Raw genomic sequence first — 17929 nt, 5'->3', positions numbered from 1 at the left:
ACCTTATATCTTCTTCTATCTTTGCCTGAGCTTCAAGATCAAAAGGGTCTGCAGAAAAGAGACGAATCCTTTCCTGTTCCCTCCGGGCTCGGTCCTGCTGCTGCTCCACCAGGACCCTAGAAAATTTCTCTACAACAAGGGGGGGAAAAGAATCTTAAGAACCACTATATTTTCACTCTTTATTAGTACTTTTCTACATTGAAAAATATCTCAAAATACAACTGTAAAAGATGCGGAAAGGATGTCTAAAACTTTTTTTTTTTGGTTCACACCTGAGGCATGTGGAAGTTCCTGGGCTAGGAATCCACCCTGTGCCACAGCAGTGACCTGACATGCTGCAATGACAATGCTGGATCCTTAACCTGCTACATCACAAAGGAACTCCCTAAATCGTTTAAAATGAGCAATTATGTTTACCTTCTGTTCTCTGAGGCAAGACTACTTCTTCACCTAAATTTAGTGTAAAGAAATAACTGCAGGATTCCCTGTTGCCTAACGGTTAAAGATGCAGTGTTGTCACTGCTGTGGCTTGGGTGTGATCCCTGGCCCAGCAACTTCCACATGCCGTGGGGGTGGGGAGAAGGCCTTAGATTTTAATAAGGCCTTATTTAAAAAAAAAAAAAGTAAAAGAAATGAAGTATTTGCAAACATATTTTCCAAGATAATGACTTTTCAATTCAAATCAGTGGGGAATAACCCTGAGTGTGGCAGGCAAATGACTCCACCCTCATTATCCTATTAGACGGAAATAACAGAGCACTACTACTCCCACTTCCTCGTCCAGTTTTCCTATTACAACACCCTCCGCTTTACAACACAAAAATCATAGGCAAGCTACTGTTCGCCTATCTGCACTATCTGATGGATACTAAGCAGGAAAATCAGCAAGGAGAAAACAGTGCTTGCTTTAAGATCTATGTTACAGGAACCACTTTATTTGCGAGTTCTTTAACGTGGGTACAATCAAATATGTAAACGTAAAAGTGCTATCACTGGAGTTCCCGTTGTGGCTCAGTGGTTAGCGAACTCAAATAGTATCCAGAGGACGAAGTTCGATCCCTGGCCTTGCTCAGTGGGTTAAGGATCTGGCATTGCTGTGAGCTGTGGTGTAGGTCGCAGACACGGCTCGGATCCTGCGTTGCTGTGGCTGTGGTGTAGGCCGGCAGCCGCAGCACCGATTCGACCCCTAGCCCGGGAACCTCCATATGCCGCGGGAGTGGCCTTGGAGAGCAAAATAAATAAATAAATAAAAGTGCTATCATCATGGTCTTTGGCAATTAGCTACATTGCAAAAGAAGTGAAAGAAACCAAGATAATGATCATTTGAACTACTAATACCCACAACATGGAGGAATCTAAAACATCACACTAAGTGAAGGAAGCTTGGCACAAGGATGGGCATATGACACAACTCCATTTGTATGAAGATCGAAACTGGGCAAAGGTCATCTACCGTAAGCATCAGAATAGTGGCGACCTGTAAGTGGAGGAAACTGTCTAGAAGAGAACAAAGGAGAGCTTTCTGGAGTGAGAGGAATGTTATATATTTTTTGGCCACGCTGGCAGCAATGCAGAAGTTCCCAAGTCAAGGATCAAACCTGAACCACAGCAGCAACACCACCAGATTCTTGATCACTAGGCCACCAGGAAACTCCATGAGTGCTCTATATTTTGATTGGGGTGGTGGTTACATGAGTTTGTCACACTCAATGAACTATATACTTAAAATCTAGATATGTTTCTGCAGGTAAATATTACCTCAATTTTTAAAAAGGAGTGAGTTGGAGTTCCCGTTGTGGCGCAGTGGTTAACAAATCCGACTAGGAACCATGAGGTTGCGGGTTCGGTCCCTGCCCTTGCTCAGTGGGTTAAGGATCCGGCGTTGCCGTGAGCTGTGGTGTAGGTTGCAGACACGGCTCAGATCTGGCGTTGCTGTGGCTCTGGCATAGGCCGGTGGCTACAGCTCTTATTCAACCCCTAGCCTGGGAACCTCCATATGCCGTGGGAACGGCCCAAAGAAATAGCAAAAAAAAAAAAAAAAAAGACAAAAAAAAATTAAAAAAAAGGAGTGAGTTATTAAGTGTGTGTTATGTTTTCAAGCTTATTATAAGCCCAGGAGGAAAACTGGAGAAATTTAGATAAAACTTTATTCATAAAGATGACTAATGCTGTGGCTCTGGTGTAGGCTGGTGGCTACAGCTCCGATTTGACCCCTAGCCTGGGAACCTCCATATGCCGCGGGAGCGGCCCAAGAAATAGCAAAAAGACAAAATAATAATAGTAATAATAATAATAATAAAGATGACTAAAAAGAATGTTCTGTTAAATACAAGAATGGCTCAAATATAGCTCCAAATAAACTGCTGGTGACAGCCCACTATCATTAAATTTGGAGTCGATGAAAAAAAAAAAAAAAAAAACTGGGGGTCAATGAGAATACTAATGGCACTAGACCTCTTTTCCTGGAATTAAAATCATTTTTACTGGCAACAGCTGGTTAAGTGGTACTCTTTGAGGGCCTAACGGGTTAAAATATCAAGATATCTTGCAGTACCTGCAAAAAAAGAAACACAAAACCTGAATCACTATGCTATACACCTGCAACTAACACAATATTGTCAATCAACTATACATCTATTTAAAAAAATATATATATATATATATATATATATATATATATATATCAGGAGTTCCCACTGTGGTACAATGGGATCAACAGCATCTCTGCAGTGTCAGGATGCAGGCTCAATCCCCAGCCCGGCACAGTGGGTTAAAGGATCTGGCATTGCCAAAGCTGCAGCGTGTATTACAACAGCAGCTCAGATCTGATTCCTGGCCTGGGCCTCAGGGCAGCCAAAAAGGGAAAAAACAAAAGAAAACAGTACCTAAGTTATTCTTTGCTAAAATACTTGGAGAAAAAGAAAAAAGTAAACACAGGGGGCTGGTTGAGCTGGGTTTCAGAACTCTATGTAGCCTTAAAATTCTGCCACTATTGCCAATTAACTCAGCCTTTGACATCAGCACCTCTCGTAGACCACCTGATTCAACAGGGCATGTGACACAGTGGGCTGAACACAACAGCTGCTGGAGTTTCCACGTGTGCTGACCTCAAGTCGGTCTGAGAGCCTTCCAACTTGATAAGCTTACCAAGATCTCCACTGAGCAGAGCATCTGCCAGGGGTGGATTGCGCTCCTTCAGCAGGGACAGCTCATGCGGGTTGGCCAGCAACATGTCTCGGAGCAAGGCTGGATTGTCCAAGCCCTGAGGAGATGAAGCTATTTCTCCAGGAGATGAGTGGGACTGCTGTACTCCTTGCGGCTGGCGCTGCCGGGAGTTTGACGTGCCAGGCACAGCTATACTACGAAAGTCTATTCGGGGTAAGTCTGTTGGGGAAAACCAATTCAGTTTATTTCAAATGACTCCATAAGAACAAGAATGTGAAGGAAACAGGAGATTTGCATATACATGGTATTGAACAGTCGCAGACATTCTGAATGCCCTCTCTCGGGCTCTTTCTCATGATGACTTTAAACATAAAGACTGTGGTCTGAGAGTGAATAGGTAACAAAGAATAGAAAAACAGGGGGTTGGGAAGTAGGAGTAAGAAAGACAATGGTAATAATCTCAAGTTTTGGGCCCATAAAATAGCCCAGGATAACAAGTTTTTACTTATTTTTCTTAAAAAAAAAAAAAAACACACACACACACACACAAAGTCAGTCTCAAGTATAACCACATAAATCTGGATGTGGTTCTTAAAGAAAAATTCTAGTCTGCTTTGACATATGCTTCAAAGAGCCCTGAAACCTAGGGTGAAGAAATACTATACATATCAAGTGAACAGCATAAATGCTAGATGTTAACTTCCACGAGTCTGTGCTACACATTAGTTCTCTGAATTTACACTTTCATCTGTGCATCGCTGCTAACTCTTCTCCTACCCTAGGGAGCTAGCGGGTGAAATCATTTCACAGGAGAGAAAAGGAAGCTGCATAAGGTCTCAGTGCTGAATAAACCAAAAGATCTGACAGGATCAAAGGCCACACTCCCAGGTTCCGTACTCTAGGGTGAGCTGACCTTATTAAAACGAAGGGAAAATAAAAGGGAGCTTTACCCAAGGGACCCACACATTGTATGATTCCATTTATATGAAATGTTCAGAAAAGGAAAATACAGAAGCAGAAGGTAGACTGATGGTTGCCTAGGGCTAGGAGGCGTAGGGGCAGATGGGAAATGACTGCCAATGGGTACAGAGTTTCTTTTAAAGATGATGAAAACACGCTAAAATTGATCACAGAGGTGGTTGCACAACTCTGAATATACTAAAAAGCACTAAATTGTACCTTTAAATGAGTAAACTGTATGGTATGCAAATGATATCTCAATAAAGCTGTTACTGAAAAAAAGAGTTGTATTTTTATTTTTTCTTTCAGCTGCCCCTGAGGTATATAGAGGCTCCCCACCCAGGGATGGAATCTGAGCTGGAGCTGTGACCTATGCCACAGCTACAACAATGCTGGATCCTTAACACACTGTGCCGGGCTGGGGATCGAACTGTGCCTTCACAAAGGGAAACCAGATCATTAACCCACTGTGCCACAGCAGGAACTCAGATTTAAAAACAAACAAAAAAAAAAAATTATTTTTGTCTTTTTATGGCCGCACTTGCGGCATATGGAAGTTCCCAGGCTAGGGGTCGAATCAGAGTTGTAGCTGCCGGCCTAAGGCACAGCCACAGCAATGCCAAGATCTGAGACAGGTGTGTGATCTATACCATAGCTCACAGCAATGCCAGATTCTTTAACCCACTGAATGAGGCCAGGGATTGAACCCGAGTCCTTATGGATACTGGTTGGGTTCATTACTACCAAGCCACAATGGGAACTCCAATTTTTTTCTTCTTCTTCTTCTTTTTTTTTTTTAAAGGCAAGAAAATCCCTAGAAACCCCTAAGTATAGTTAGAATGACAGGCTAGGGCTGAGTAAATTCACATTTCTTCAACCCAAAATATATCTGGATGGCCATACTTGCCCTAAGTCTGGGGCTGTCCTAATGCCTTCTGGACCTCAAATAGAAAAGGGGACTGCTTAAATTCAAGGCATAAGGCTTCTGCCTCTTAGCATGGGTTCAATAGGCACTTTCTTCAAACAGACCTGAGCTGGCAGTATGTGTATGCACGTGTGTATGCACGTGTGTGTGTGTGTATTGTCTTTTTGTCTATTGAGGGCCACACCTGCAGCAGACAGGTTCCCAGGCTAGGGGTCTAATCAGAGGTGTAGCCACAGGGCTAAACCACAGCCACAGCCACGCAGGATCCAAGCCATGTCTGCGACCTACACCACAGCTCACGGTGACATTGGATCCTTAACCCACTGAGCAAGGCCAGGAATCGAACCCGCAACCTCATCGTTTCTAGTTGGATTCATTAACCGCTGAGCCACAACGGGAACTCCTACACACACACACACACACACACACACACACACACACACACACACACACGAACTCTGAACCAATGGAAAGGTGAATATGATCTCTGTGAAGTAGTTAATCTCTCCTCAACTAGTGGAACATGTGGGTGGGCCTTCCTTGGGTGGAGAAATTTTTATCTCCAACTCTGCTACACTTATCTTGAGAGCACATTCACTTTAGAACAAGTTTGAGAAACTTGTTTACCTTATACGCCAGACCCCTTGCCTCACCGCCCCTCCATCTACTGGCTCCCTTATCCCTACCAAAAAAAAAAAAAAACAAAAAAGAAAAAAAACCCCAACCCCTCCCCCCAAAAAAACAGTGAATCTCCAAAACTAAAAATTTCACCAAATTAACCAAAGTACGGTTTTTATTGATTGGCATATTTGAGCCACTTCTCTTTCTAAAGTTTAACAGAAGCCCCAAGAGAATAATGTAATCCAGATCTGAAAGGAACAGTGCTCGATGGTCTCTTAGAGCTCTTAGAGCTCGTTTCAGGCTGAATGGAAGCAGTGTTCTGAACTAGAGCCTGTCATAACTCAGATACCTAACAGCCGTTACCATAAACTTTAAAACCAAGCGACCTATGGACCAAACACTGTTTAAAAAAGTCTACTGGAACATTGCAGGGAATGGGGAAAAAAAGGAACACGTTTCTTCAAGTATTTCTACATCAGAATCTTATAAACTTTTATAGGTAATAAACTCCTCTGAGTATCTGAAGAAAGCTATGGACCCACTCTCTCCATCAAATGCACACTCCCACACACACAATTTTGCACACTATTTCAGGGACACAGAAACCTCGTAACTCCCAATACACAGACTCCAGATTACAAATGCCTACTCCAATGGAGCATCTAAGATAAATAATCACCCCCCACCCCTTAACATGATTAACAAAACTTGTGAAAAACAACTAGAATTTGTTTAATGTTCATAAGGCTCAGCGTAATGGAAAAAGCACCAAGTTTTCATTCCTGTGCCTTCACTTATTAGCTCTGTAACTTTGAAGACATTGTTTACATCTGTTAATGATAAGAAACTGTCAAGAGGTATCTTCTCCTCTACAACAGAGTTATGAGGTGACTTGAACTCTGGGTGCAAGTGCTGGACAAAGGCCTCTCAGTCAATGCCAGACACAAAGTAGCAAAAGTCAGGCATAAGTAGCCTCTCAAGCCCTTCCGAGAATAAGACGATCACTGATGACAAGAGATGCTAACGTTTACTGAGGGCCTGCAAGTTTTACATGCCTTATTGTCCCATCAACTCTAGAAGATGGGGTTAGTTACAGCACCTATTTTGCAGGTGAGGATATGGACTTAGAGAACTTAACTTATCCAAAGTTATACAGCAAACAAGTGGCAGAGTCAGGAACTGTACCCTGGTAGTCTGAGTCCAAGGTGAATCTGAAACCCTGAACCATGCTATTTATTAACACTTGCCAGGACTGCTGAACCATTACGAGCTGCCTTACTTGGGAACTGCACCGAAGGTCGAGGGTCGGCATTTTCCTTCTGTCGTAAAATCACAACATCACCATCTTTTAAGCCATAGGAAGCCAGGGATCTGTGGTTGTCTGTGAGAGGTCTTTCAGCGTAGACAATCTACAACCAAGAAAGATGTAACACATTAAAGCACTGACAAGTAACACAGCACAAAATAGACTTCAGTTTTCCTCTTCACTAGAGCATCATTCCCTGTTCTAAACCCTCCAATAATTTCCCATCACACCTCAAATAAAAGCCAAAGTCCTTCCCATCAACTACTAGGCCCAAACAACTCAACCCCTGGCTCCCCCACGGCCTCATCCCATACCCTGACTACCGCTCCTCAATACTAGCAACGTACTCCTCCAGGCTGTTTTCACTTGTTCTCTCTACCTGAGGAATGTTCTTTCCTGGGTCTTTTTTTTTTTTCTTCTTTTTTTTAAAGTCTCCGATCAAACATTACCTCCTCAGAGCCCTTCCCTAATGGCCTTATTTAAAGTGCATCCTCACCTCCCACATTTAATATTTCCTTATGGATCTCTGCCCCACTAAAATGTAACCTACTTCAAAGACAAGGACTTGTTTTTTTCCTACCATATCCCAAATGCCTAGAACAGGGCTGATAGATAAATAATGCCCAAGTGTTTGCTGAATTAAAAGACAAATGAATCTGTGGGAAGTGAGTAATTTTAGATTTAATACTGAGCAGGGAGGGAATGATTTACTCTGGGTATGCGAACTACAATACTATTCAATAATACGGTCACTCCCTACCCCTAAGTTTTAGTGAGCGATAATTGACAAATAACGCTGCATTAGTTTTAGCTGTACAACCTGATGATGTGATATAATGTATACATTGTGAAATCACCACAATGTGTCAGTAACAGCCATCACCTCAGATGGTTATACACTTTTTTCTTGTGATGAGAAGTTTAAAGATCTACTCTTAGCAACTTTCAAATATATGATACAGTGTTAACTCTAATTGGCCTGCCACATATGCCATCCTGATGTGTCCTCTTTTAAAGGATCTTGCAAGCTGGCATGTCTAAAGGTTCCCAAACACCATCTTTCCTGAGTTCTTCCTTCTCTTCAACCATCCCCAAACTTTCATCACTCTTAAGTTAATGAGTGGAAGATAAAAGCGGAAGATATTAAAAAAAGAACAATTAAGCACAGATGGAAAAAAGGATCAGGGATGTACTACTAATAAAAATGTTTTTATGATGGGCAATCAAACACTGAAGAAAGCCTGAGAGCATAAAAATAGATGAAACAACGTGCTGTGGAAAGAAAAGGGACACACAAAGGGCAAACTATGATTTTACCATGAAGGAACAGAAGACCTACCCTGCATCATGACCTACTCCGTAGAGGGGCATTCAGAATAAACCCAGGCTTTGAAAGGTTTTCTTCCTAACGATTCACTTGCCACGAGGCCACTGGCAAACTGAGGAACTTGAGTTCTGTCCTGGCTCTGACAGGGCCCCCGTCACTCAGCTGGTCCAGGCTTCACATTTCCCATGTGTCAAGCAAGCAGTTGGGGCTAGATAAGCATTACAGCTGTCCCTTCCAGGTCTTTCTGCTACACTACCATTTTATACTGTTTCCTCATGTGTCCTCAAAGCTCTCATAGTAAGATTGCCTGACATAGAACCTGAAAAATACAGGATTTAAACTGGAAAGAAAAAAAGATCTGTCATCTCAGAATCTGCTCTCAGAATTTGCACTGACATGAGAAATAGAACAGGAAACTGAATTTTTAGTTCCTTCCAAAATCAAATACTTCTAGGGATGAGCAAAAAACTGACTTGCAGAATCTGTAGGTCAAATTATAGTTATAAATTCTATACAGGATCAGAAAGAGTATTGTTAGTTCTTACCCTCACCTGCAAAGTTAAAACATGTTACAACCGATTGCAACTGTTATTCCACTAAGCCATTCACACACCCTTATTTAAGCATATATCTCACAGTAAAAGTTTATCAGAATCAACACAGATGGTTTCCGATACAATCTAAGAGTCATATATTATAACTTGTGGGATTGCTTGAAAAAACTCAGGTCTGAAGTGACAAATGTCACAGGTTGAGGTGGGCACCAAGAGAAATGCCACATATGTATGTATCAGTGGTCTGAGGCCTACTCCTTCATTTTCCGGGGTCGGAAGCTCAACTATCAGTATATTTAGAGGTACACAATCAGTCAACAGATTCTAACTGCACTCCTAAGAGAGCATTTATTTATCTACAATAAGGAATCAAACTCACAGGAACTGCAGTGCTCCCATTCTCAAGGTCACTTTACTCTCTTCAGGCTGGAAATGCTACTTGGAAAGCCACATCAAAATAGCAGATGGCGACCACGAGTGAGCTCCTGCTAAGAGCCAGTGTCTTACTGGGTTCTCAGTCTCCTACTTAATCCTCATATTCCCTCGTTTAAGTTTCATAATCATCTTATAAAGCAGACATCAATTGTCCCATTTTACGTACAGGGAAACAGAGTTAAACGACCTGAGGCTCCAACTATCGAGCAAACTGGGATTGGAACATCAGCCTGACTTTAAAAAACCACGCTCTGGAGTTCCCGTCGTGGTGCAGTGGTTAATGAACCCGACTAGGAACCGTGAGGTTGCGGGTTCGGTCCCTGCCCTTGCTCAGTGGGTCAACGATCCGGCGTTGCCATGAGCTGTGGTGTAGGTTGCAGACGCGGCTCGGATCCCGCGTTGCTGTGGCTCTGGCGTAGGCTGGTGGCTACAGCTCCGTCTCGACCCCTAGCCTGGGAACCTCCATATGCCGCAGGAGCGGCCCAAGAAATGGCAAAAAGACAAAAAAAAAAAAAAAAACAACCACGCTCTTCCTAATCTCACATGCAACTTCCCCAACAATAAGACCAAAGTAGCCTGGTAAATTAGCTGGGTGACCTTTACAAGAGCTATGAAGCCACCCATCACCACTAAGGGCCTCTGCTCATCAGGGGGATCAAAACACCGTCCACTGCTCGATGTATCCCTTGCCCCAAACATGAAGAAAGGAGCACAAAACTCCTCGCTCTTGGGACTCAACATTTTACAGATGCCATACATCGTTCCATCGCCGTTCAGCTAAACAGTTTTTCCTCAGCAGACTTTTCTTTTTTTTTTTAAAGGAAGACAGCCTGATCTAACAATAAAAATACAAGATCCGGGTAGCCACTACCATCAAATATGGAAGGCTGCTATCTGCTTAATTCCCTAGAAATACTAGACTGGAGAATGCGGGTAAGGAATAAACATTCTTTGTGTGTGTGTGTGTGTGTTTTCTTGAGCCGCTCCCGCCAGCCTACACCAGAGCCACAGCAACGTGCGATCGAAGCCACATCTGCAACCCACACCTCACGGCAACACCAGATCCTTAACCCACTGAGCAAGGCCAGGGATTGAACCTGCAACCTCATGGTTCCTAGTCGGATTTGTTAACCACTGCACCACAACAGGAACTCCAGGAATAAACATTCTTCATACTGACAAAGCAGCAAGTGTATACCATTCTAATCCAAGGACACGTATGAGATAAACAATACCTTAGCCGAAATCATAACTGCCACAAAAAACTGAGGGTTTTGGAATGTTGTTAAAACAGGCGAAAGAATCTAAAAAAGACAATTATTCTGCAATTTAAGTTACAGAAGAAATGTGAATGGTTTTCCAACTTAATATGAGTATCTGGTAGACCAATGGTTTCAAATGTCTACCAGTCAAAACAAAAAATTCCCCTGCAGGGCAGCAGGTTAAGTAAAGATCTGGCACTATCACTGCAGTGGCTTGGGTCACTGTTGTGGTATAGGTTTGATTCCTGGCCCAGGAACTTCCCAGGTTCAGCCAAAAGCAACAACAAAATGAGTTTGGTAACAGCACTGGAAGGCCTCTACATTTCATGATATTCAGCTCAAAGATTAGAAGGCTCAAAATTCAAGTTCTGCCACTTATTAAGAGCATACAACAGGAAAACTTATACAGCTACAAGTCTTAACCTGCAAAACTGGCACAACTGCTAGTACTTACTCCAGAGGAGGCACCCTAGAGACTGAATGTTAATCTTAACCGACATTTAACAGATTAATTAATACACCTCCAGGATCTTTAAGCATGACATCAAATGATTTCTGGTTTCTGAATGAGAGCGTTCAATTGGTCAACAGAAATCTTAACATTTCTAGGATGAACGATCATAAATCAGCCACAAAACCCTTGAAATTACAGGTGAATGGCTTCATAATAGTATCTGCCATTATTTGAAAGCCCATGATATGCAAGTGATCTATACAAACTATCCCATGGAATAGCTTGACTTTTACAACCCTTTTGGAAGACAATTTGGCAGGAGTTACTAAAAGCCTTTCAAAAGACCTGGCAATTCCATATCTAAGAATTTATCCTGAGAAAATAATCAGAAATGTGGACCAAGTCTTAAATATATAGATAGCCATGGAAATGTTACTCATAACTGCTTCCAATTTTCCCCAATTCAAATGTCTAGCAATAGGGAAACTATTAAGTAAACTGCAGTAATCTATATGGCATATTGTGTGGCCATTAAAATGAGAAATTGGGAGAATTTGAAGTGTTATGGAAAAATGCTGACAATGCAGTGCTGACTGAATTAAGATATGAAACTGTTCATATAGTTCAGGCCATACATTTTAAAGACATACTTTATATAAGAAAAAAAAGCTTAGAAAAAATAACTAGAAAGAAAACTACAGTTATAATAATAGTGTTCTTCTTTATCTTTTCTATGTTTTCTATAATGAATATGCAGTGTTTATCAGAAAATAAACACATGAAAATTACCAGATACTCATATTAAGTTGGAAAACCATTCAGCTTTATTCTGTAACTTAAATTGCACAATGAATATGCAGTCTTTATCAGAAAATAAACACATGAAAATGCGGGGAGGGGGAGACACAACATGCCAAAACCAGCTACAATAGAAAATTTCCATTTCCACTGGTTTAAAATACTGTTTTACAAACCACAGATCATGCTGTGTGCAGAGCTGCATTTCCAGGATGATACAGCCATTGCTATTATTTGGCATTTAAATATGCTTTCCATTTGAGAGTGCTTACACATTCTGCATCCTTTTTTTTAAACCACATGCCACTACAGGGGTAAATTATAACAATGTTTCAAAAATGCAAAGACATTAATTTCAAGTGAGGTTAAGTTCTTATAATTGTTTCAAATTCCTCAGCCAAGTCTGCATCAAAGCATCAAACAGGGCCATGCCTGGCTTCCAAGCCTACACTTGTGTTAAGAGATAGAACATGCCCAGCTTTAATCACATGTGCAAGTAGAAACTGTTTCTAAATTTGTTATCATTGCATTATAACTACTATAATCAGACTAGAGCTGTTAAAAATTAACACCCTTTCCAAGTGTATCCTTATGCACAACTGATGCTGATGTTAAAAGACTGAATTATAAACCAGTGATCTTTCATGTGGAGCAGACATGCAAGAATGTGGAAGAAAAGAGAAAATACTAGAATCTTCACTTCCAATGTCATTCATCCTTCCTTAACTTCTATCCTGTGTCTTTTTACTATATATCTAAGGAGTTACTTTATGTATAAAATGTAATGGATGTTTGGCTATTTTGTATATGTAATACATATGCACATGTACTTACACAGGCATTAGTTCACATATTATACACATCACAATGATGCAGGTTCCAAAACATTTTGCTCAGGGGGATACACAGAGGGATACCTGTGGTCTGAACAGTACAATTACAGGAAAGAATAGACAGGAACATAAAATTAAGAAAATATATATCCCTTTAGAAATGGAGGTGAAGGAATGAGAACAGAGAAGGTCATTAAGAAGAAAGAGGTCAAGCGACCAGGAGAACTCTGAGAGGGAGGAAAGGAAGATGAATAATATGGGAGAACCCTGGGAGGTAAAGGTGGGGGGAGGAGGAAGCCCTCAAGTGAAAACGATATATTTGTGCATAAAAACTATAATGATGTTTACTATTATGATTTGGTGAAAGGAAATGACTCAAGTGTCTAGGGTGGATCCTGTTCCTGCCTGATGGGCAAGCAACTGAAAGAAAACCGACCACCAGACATCTTAAAATAGATACTGTGTTAGGTTACAATGGAGCCAACAGAACAAACTTGAAAAACAGGAGCTGTTTACCCTGTAGGTAAAACAGGCTTAACACTAGTTGGAGTAGAGGTTTCCATATGCTAATTTGGCTTGGGAAGGGAGTGAATGCCAAAACCTTGACCTAAAGAGTAAGAAAGAATTTGGAGCTAGCCTAATTGTTCAATCAGAATGGTATCCTTCACCTTCAGAGCAGGCAGGACAGTGCTTGTCTTGACCATACAATTAATCCTATTTCAATCAGACACCCTCTTTAAATTTTTGGCTACAGCCACCTCAAAAAATGCAAGAATACAGAAATCACAATCTTTAAGTCCAAGTAATAACAAAACCAACTTACACTTTTATTTTTTATTTCCCCGATCAACTGGTGATTATAATCAGGGCAACAGAACAGCCAGAGGGAAGTGGACAGTTGAAAAAGCCACCATCAAAAATGTGAGTTCATTTTCCCTATTTAAACTGTTCTTTTCCACCTGTGGCACAGAAACTGGTTCCTGAGTTTTTGTGTACTCATTTTTAATATAAGTTGCAAAAAAAAAACCCTTTTACCAATGTCTTTGCACCTTTTGCCAGAAGTATGAGTGACACCTTGTCCCCTGAAATGAACTCTTTGATATTCAGCTTATGCCAAGGTTCTAAAGTTCAAAGTGTAAAGGAATCATACTTATTTCTGAACAAAATATTGACACATTTGTTTACCATAACACAGGGCAGAACAAGCTGTGTAGTTAGGCAAGAGTTTTTGGAACTATTTCATAACTGCAGGAGGAAATCAAGATTTACATTCTGGGGCCTTGGAGGACTTATATAATTTTCTTAAGGTTTAGTCTGCATCTTCCAAGGCTCACTTACCAAGTCAGGATTTAGATGTCTTAATGTGAAGGCCACAGAGTTATTGTCACCAATTCTGTTTGGTGGCAGTCACAGAGCATTCTGAGAATAAATTACTTTGCGTATTCAAAACATAAGCGCATATGAACTTTTTACAGTAGGGTAAGGGAAATGAAACAACCAAATCACACAAATATCCTCATAAAGCACTGCGCTTTGAATTGACTCAAAGTCCGAATTGTGACCTGAAAGAAAGAGGTATTTTCGCCTACTACCAGGAAAGAGATCAGAAAAATAGTTTCAGTTGAACTAATAATTACTAATCACTTGAAAAAAAAATTTTTAACCGGAAACGCACGTGGTAGGGAAATGAGCATTTCTAAACGCTTTAAAACAAGGTGGTGTAAGTCGCAGACTTTCCTTCTTCACTTAAGAGCGCAAATCTCTACGTTTAAAGGTAAATTAAGTTTATTTAGACAGGAGCACTCTCCAAAAAAGCAGATGAACATCTACCACGGTGATCCAAACTGGTATTTCTGGTTGGGGAAGCAGGATGTAAGAACTCTTGCAAACCTAGGGCTTCTTCTTAGATCTACGACACCTCGAACTCGGTAAACTAGAGAAGGGGCCAAAGAGCCAGAAGGTGGGGCGGGTCGCCCAACACTCCACGAGCCCCTAAGGCTGCAGTGGGTGCGTCTGCGGTCAGGTTCTCCGTTCCCTCCCCCAGCACCCCACCCCACGCTCAGAGTGTGTGGGGGCAGCTACCGATTCCAGCTCCCTCCCGGATGCGGGGGTGGGCTGGGAATGGCCATTCTGCTTCCCTTCCACCTCCCAATTCCTCACCCTTAGCAAAAGGAGGGCGTGAGGCCCCGAATCGGGAGGGCTAGCTCCGGAGGGAGGCCCCGGTCGCCGCCCGGCGTACCTGACTCTCGGCTGCGGGGATGCCAGACTCGAGCTCACACAGCGCGCGGAAGTTGTGCAGCTCGAAGTCGGCGTCGACCTGGAGGGAAAAGGTCACCTCGGAGAGGTCCCTCCGCACACAGTACACGGTGAGCAGCATGGCCCGGGCCCGACCCAGCTCGGCTCGGCCCGGCCTCGGCGCAGGGCGGCGTGGCGGTGGCGGCAGGGCCTGGCTGCTGCTGCAGGCGGACGGCGCGGGCTGCTCGCTCACCCGCTCGCTCGCTCCTTCCCTCCCTCACACACGCTCAGTGACTCACTCCCTCCCGCCCTCAGCAGCAAGCACGGCCACCACCAGGCGCCTGCGACTCCGTCTGCCTGCCTGCCTCCCTGCCGGCCTGCCTCCCACCTCTGCCGCCAAGCGCGCCCACCGTTCGACGCCCCGCCCCGCCGCAACGCGGATGCCGTAAAGCCTGCCTGCCCCGCTCCGCCTTCGCGGCTTCGCGGCGCCCGGGAGGGGCGGGGCTGGAAAGAGGAGGCGGGTAGCCGGGGAGGCTTGGAGCGGGCGTGGGAGGGGAAGCGGGGCGAGAAGAGCGGAGGGAATACGGGGCAAGAAAAAAGTATTATTTGCTTGATTTAATGCGTGACTTCGGTGGAGGACTCCAAAATCTCCTTTATTCACCCAACTGGCATTTATTGAGCGCCTTTTGGCAAGTGTCCATGTGCCAACAAAAAGGCGTAAAAATACAGGTGTTTGCCCCTTAAGTCAACTCTTAAGCTGGTAACTAGATCTCAAAATTTTCCGAAGTAAAATTGAGGTCTGAGAGATTTAGTCTTATCTTGTCCTGATAATTTAGGGTTTAAACCAAAATCATTACCCTGCCTGGTCTGTAGACGCCTGCTGACGGGCTCCTGCCTTCCTCTTCAGCCCTGCCGCCGGAGCCCCTTCCCTCTCCCCCGCCAGCCGCAGTTTGACTTTCAGTTCCTCCTAAGCTGAATTCCCTTGCCTCATAAATAGTTTTCCTTTACTTAGACTATTTCCTAGCCCTGGCCACTAGGCTACCTAGTGTAGTGCCTTTGTTGGACACAGCTTAGAAGCCACTCAATAAAATGTTTGCTACTTCAATGGCCTGTTTAAGGCCACGTAGCTGATGAGAGATAGAAGCCCAAAACATGAGGATGAGTCAGAAAACCAAGACAGAAAGAGGAAGATAAAATGGATGCAAGATTAACATCTCACTATTTACCCCCCAGCCGGCCCCCATCCATGGCATAGGGTGCCCCTCTTTTATTATAACAGAAAGGAAGAAGGGATCAGGATGGTGGTGGGTGCAGATAAGTGTATGTAGGTCTGGTGGCACAAGAAAGTAATTGAATGATAACTTATCGCTGTAAAAGAGGAGGGAAGGTGGAGGAAGGGGGTGGGGTGGGGTGGAGGAATGGTGGTTATCAGCCACGAAAAGCCTGACTATTAATGACTTGTGAGGGCTTATTTTTCTTATAGGATAGGAGGCCTGGAGGTAAGCAGCAGCACTGGTTCAGTGACTCATTGATAAAAGGGCCAGTATTTCTGCAAATTTGTTGGCCTTTCCCTGAGGGTCACATCATGAGTGGCTGCCTCCACTCCAGGCATCATTGCCTTCGTTAAGGCAAGAGTTTACCCAGCAGCCCCTCAGCACGTTTCGGCTTACATCTGGCAGAAATGTGTCACAGAGATGCAAGAAAAGGCCAGAAAAGTGAGTGCCGAGCTTTCTTGCCTCTTGAAAGTGTATGGATGAGGGGGGGTGAACTGGTTTGAGGGGAGATATACATAGCACCTACTACAGCAGAGAAGGTTTGAAAGAACCATTGTAAGTTGAAGCAGGTTGAGCAGAGAAATGATGTAGAATTGCCAGGTGGTCTCAGGGATTCAGTTGAAGTTGGAATCTGGAACTAATTTTCATGTTACTTTTTTTTTGACTGGTGCTCAAGTGCCCAGATGTGACAGATTTTATTTTCCAAAGATGGCTATAGCAATATCTTCCATCTTACATGTTCCTCCTACAGTTATGTCCCTCCATTTGAAGTGTAGCAGTTAGACTCTGGCGTAAGTATCATTGTGTGACTTCTGAGGCTAGGTCCTAAAAGGCAATATAGCTTCTCTCTGATTCTCTCGAAACACTTGTCTTGGAACCCAGAAGCCACACTGTGAGGAAGCCCAAACTACCCCAGGCAGTGAGGCAACATGGAGAGAACATATAGAGATGGTCCAGGCAGCTACTCAGCTGAGATCAAAGCCAGTTACCAGGAAAACCCACCAAGCACATGAACGAAGTCACTTCCATTTGACTTCAACCCCAGCTGTTGAGTCATCTCTGGCCTTTGCGTCTTCCATCTGAGGTCCCAGACATCATGGAGTCACCTCCACTATATTCTTTTTGAATTCCTAATCCACAGAATCTGTGAGCATAGTAAAATGATTATTTTACATGAGCAGGTTTGGGGTGGTTTTTTACAAAGAACAATAATTGGTACACTGAATACAAACTTGGGTACAGCAAAAAAACTCATAAAGAGAGAGCTTTTATTGCAGTATAACGCACAAAAAGAAAAGTGCTTATATCTTAGGTGTATAGCATGAGTTTTCACAAACTAAACACCCCTGTTCAGAACATTATCAGTAGCTCAGAAGCCTCCTTATCCTCCCTTCCAATCACTAACTCTTCCTCTCTACCTCCCTCCAAGTGTAACCACTCTTTTTTTTTATTTTTTTGTTTTTTTTATTTTTTGTCTTTTTGCTATTTCTTGGGCCACTCCCGCGACATATGGAGATTCCCAGGCTAGGGGTCAAATTGGAGCTGCAGCTGCCAGCCTACACCAGAGCCACAGCAACGCGGGATCTGAGCCGCGTCTGCGACCTACACCACAGCCCACGGCAACGCCGGATCGTTAACCCACTGAGCAAGGGCAGGGACTGAACCCACAACCTCATGGTTCCTAGTCAGATTCGTTAACCACTGCGCCATGACGGGAACTCCTATAACCACTCTTGACATTTTTGGTTGTTCTTGTCAGGGCTGAACACGCAACATACGG

General features: G+C 43.2%; 1 protein-coding gene across 8 annotated transcripts in view; it reads right to left on the bottom strand.

Annotated features, from left to right (window-relative positions):
• The window catches only part of DDI2 (DNA damage inducible 1 homolog 2), a 46148-nt gene extending 30895 nt beyond the window's left edge, over positions 1-15253 (bottom strand). For 4 of the 8 annotated variants that reach the window (XM_047791989.1, XM_047792002.1, XM_047792003.1 and 1 more), the window contains exons 1-4: positions 14880-15253; positions 6951-7080; positions 3148-3384; positions 3-129 (exon numbers count right to left, since the gene is read on the bottom strand). In XM_047791989.1, coding sequence (XP_047647945.1) covers positions 3-129; positions 3148-3384; positions 6951-7080; positions 14880-15017 — 632 coding nt within the window. In that variant the 5' untranslated portion in view covers positions 15018-15253. Of the gene's footprint in view, positions 1-2; positions 130-2454; positions 2555-3147; positions 3385-6950; positions 7081-8316; positions 9580-14879 lie in introns of those variants that run through there. The other 4 variants (XM_047791990.1, XM_047791991.1, XM_047791992.1 and 1 more) reach the window with 4 other exon arrangements.
• Positions 15254-17929: the final 2676 nt, after the last annotated feature.

Source organism: Phacochoerus africanus, chromosome 8 (genome assembly GCF_016906955.1).
Source record: "Phacochoerus africanus isolate WHEZ1 chromosome 8, ROS_Pafr_v1, whole genome shotgun sequence".
NCBI lineage: Eukaryota > Metazoa > Chordata > Mammalia > Artiodactyla > Suidae > Phacochoerus > Phacochoerus africanus.
This window is presented reverse-complemented; position numbering and strand designations above follow the sequence as displayed.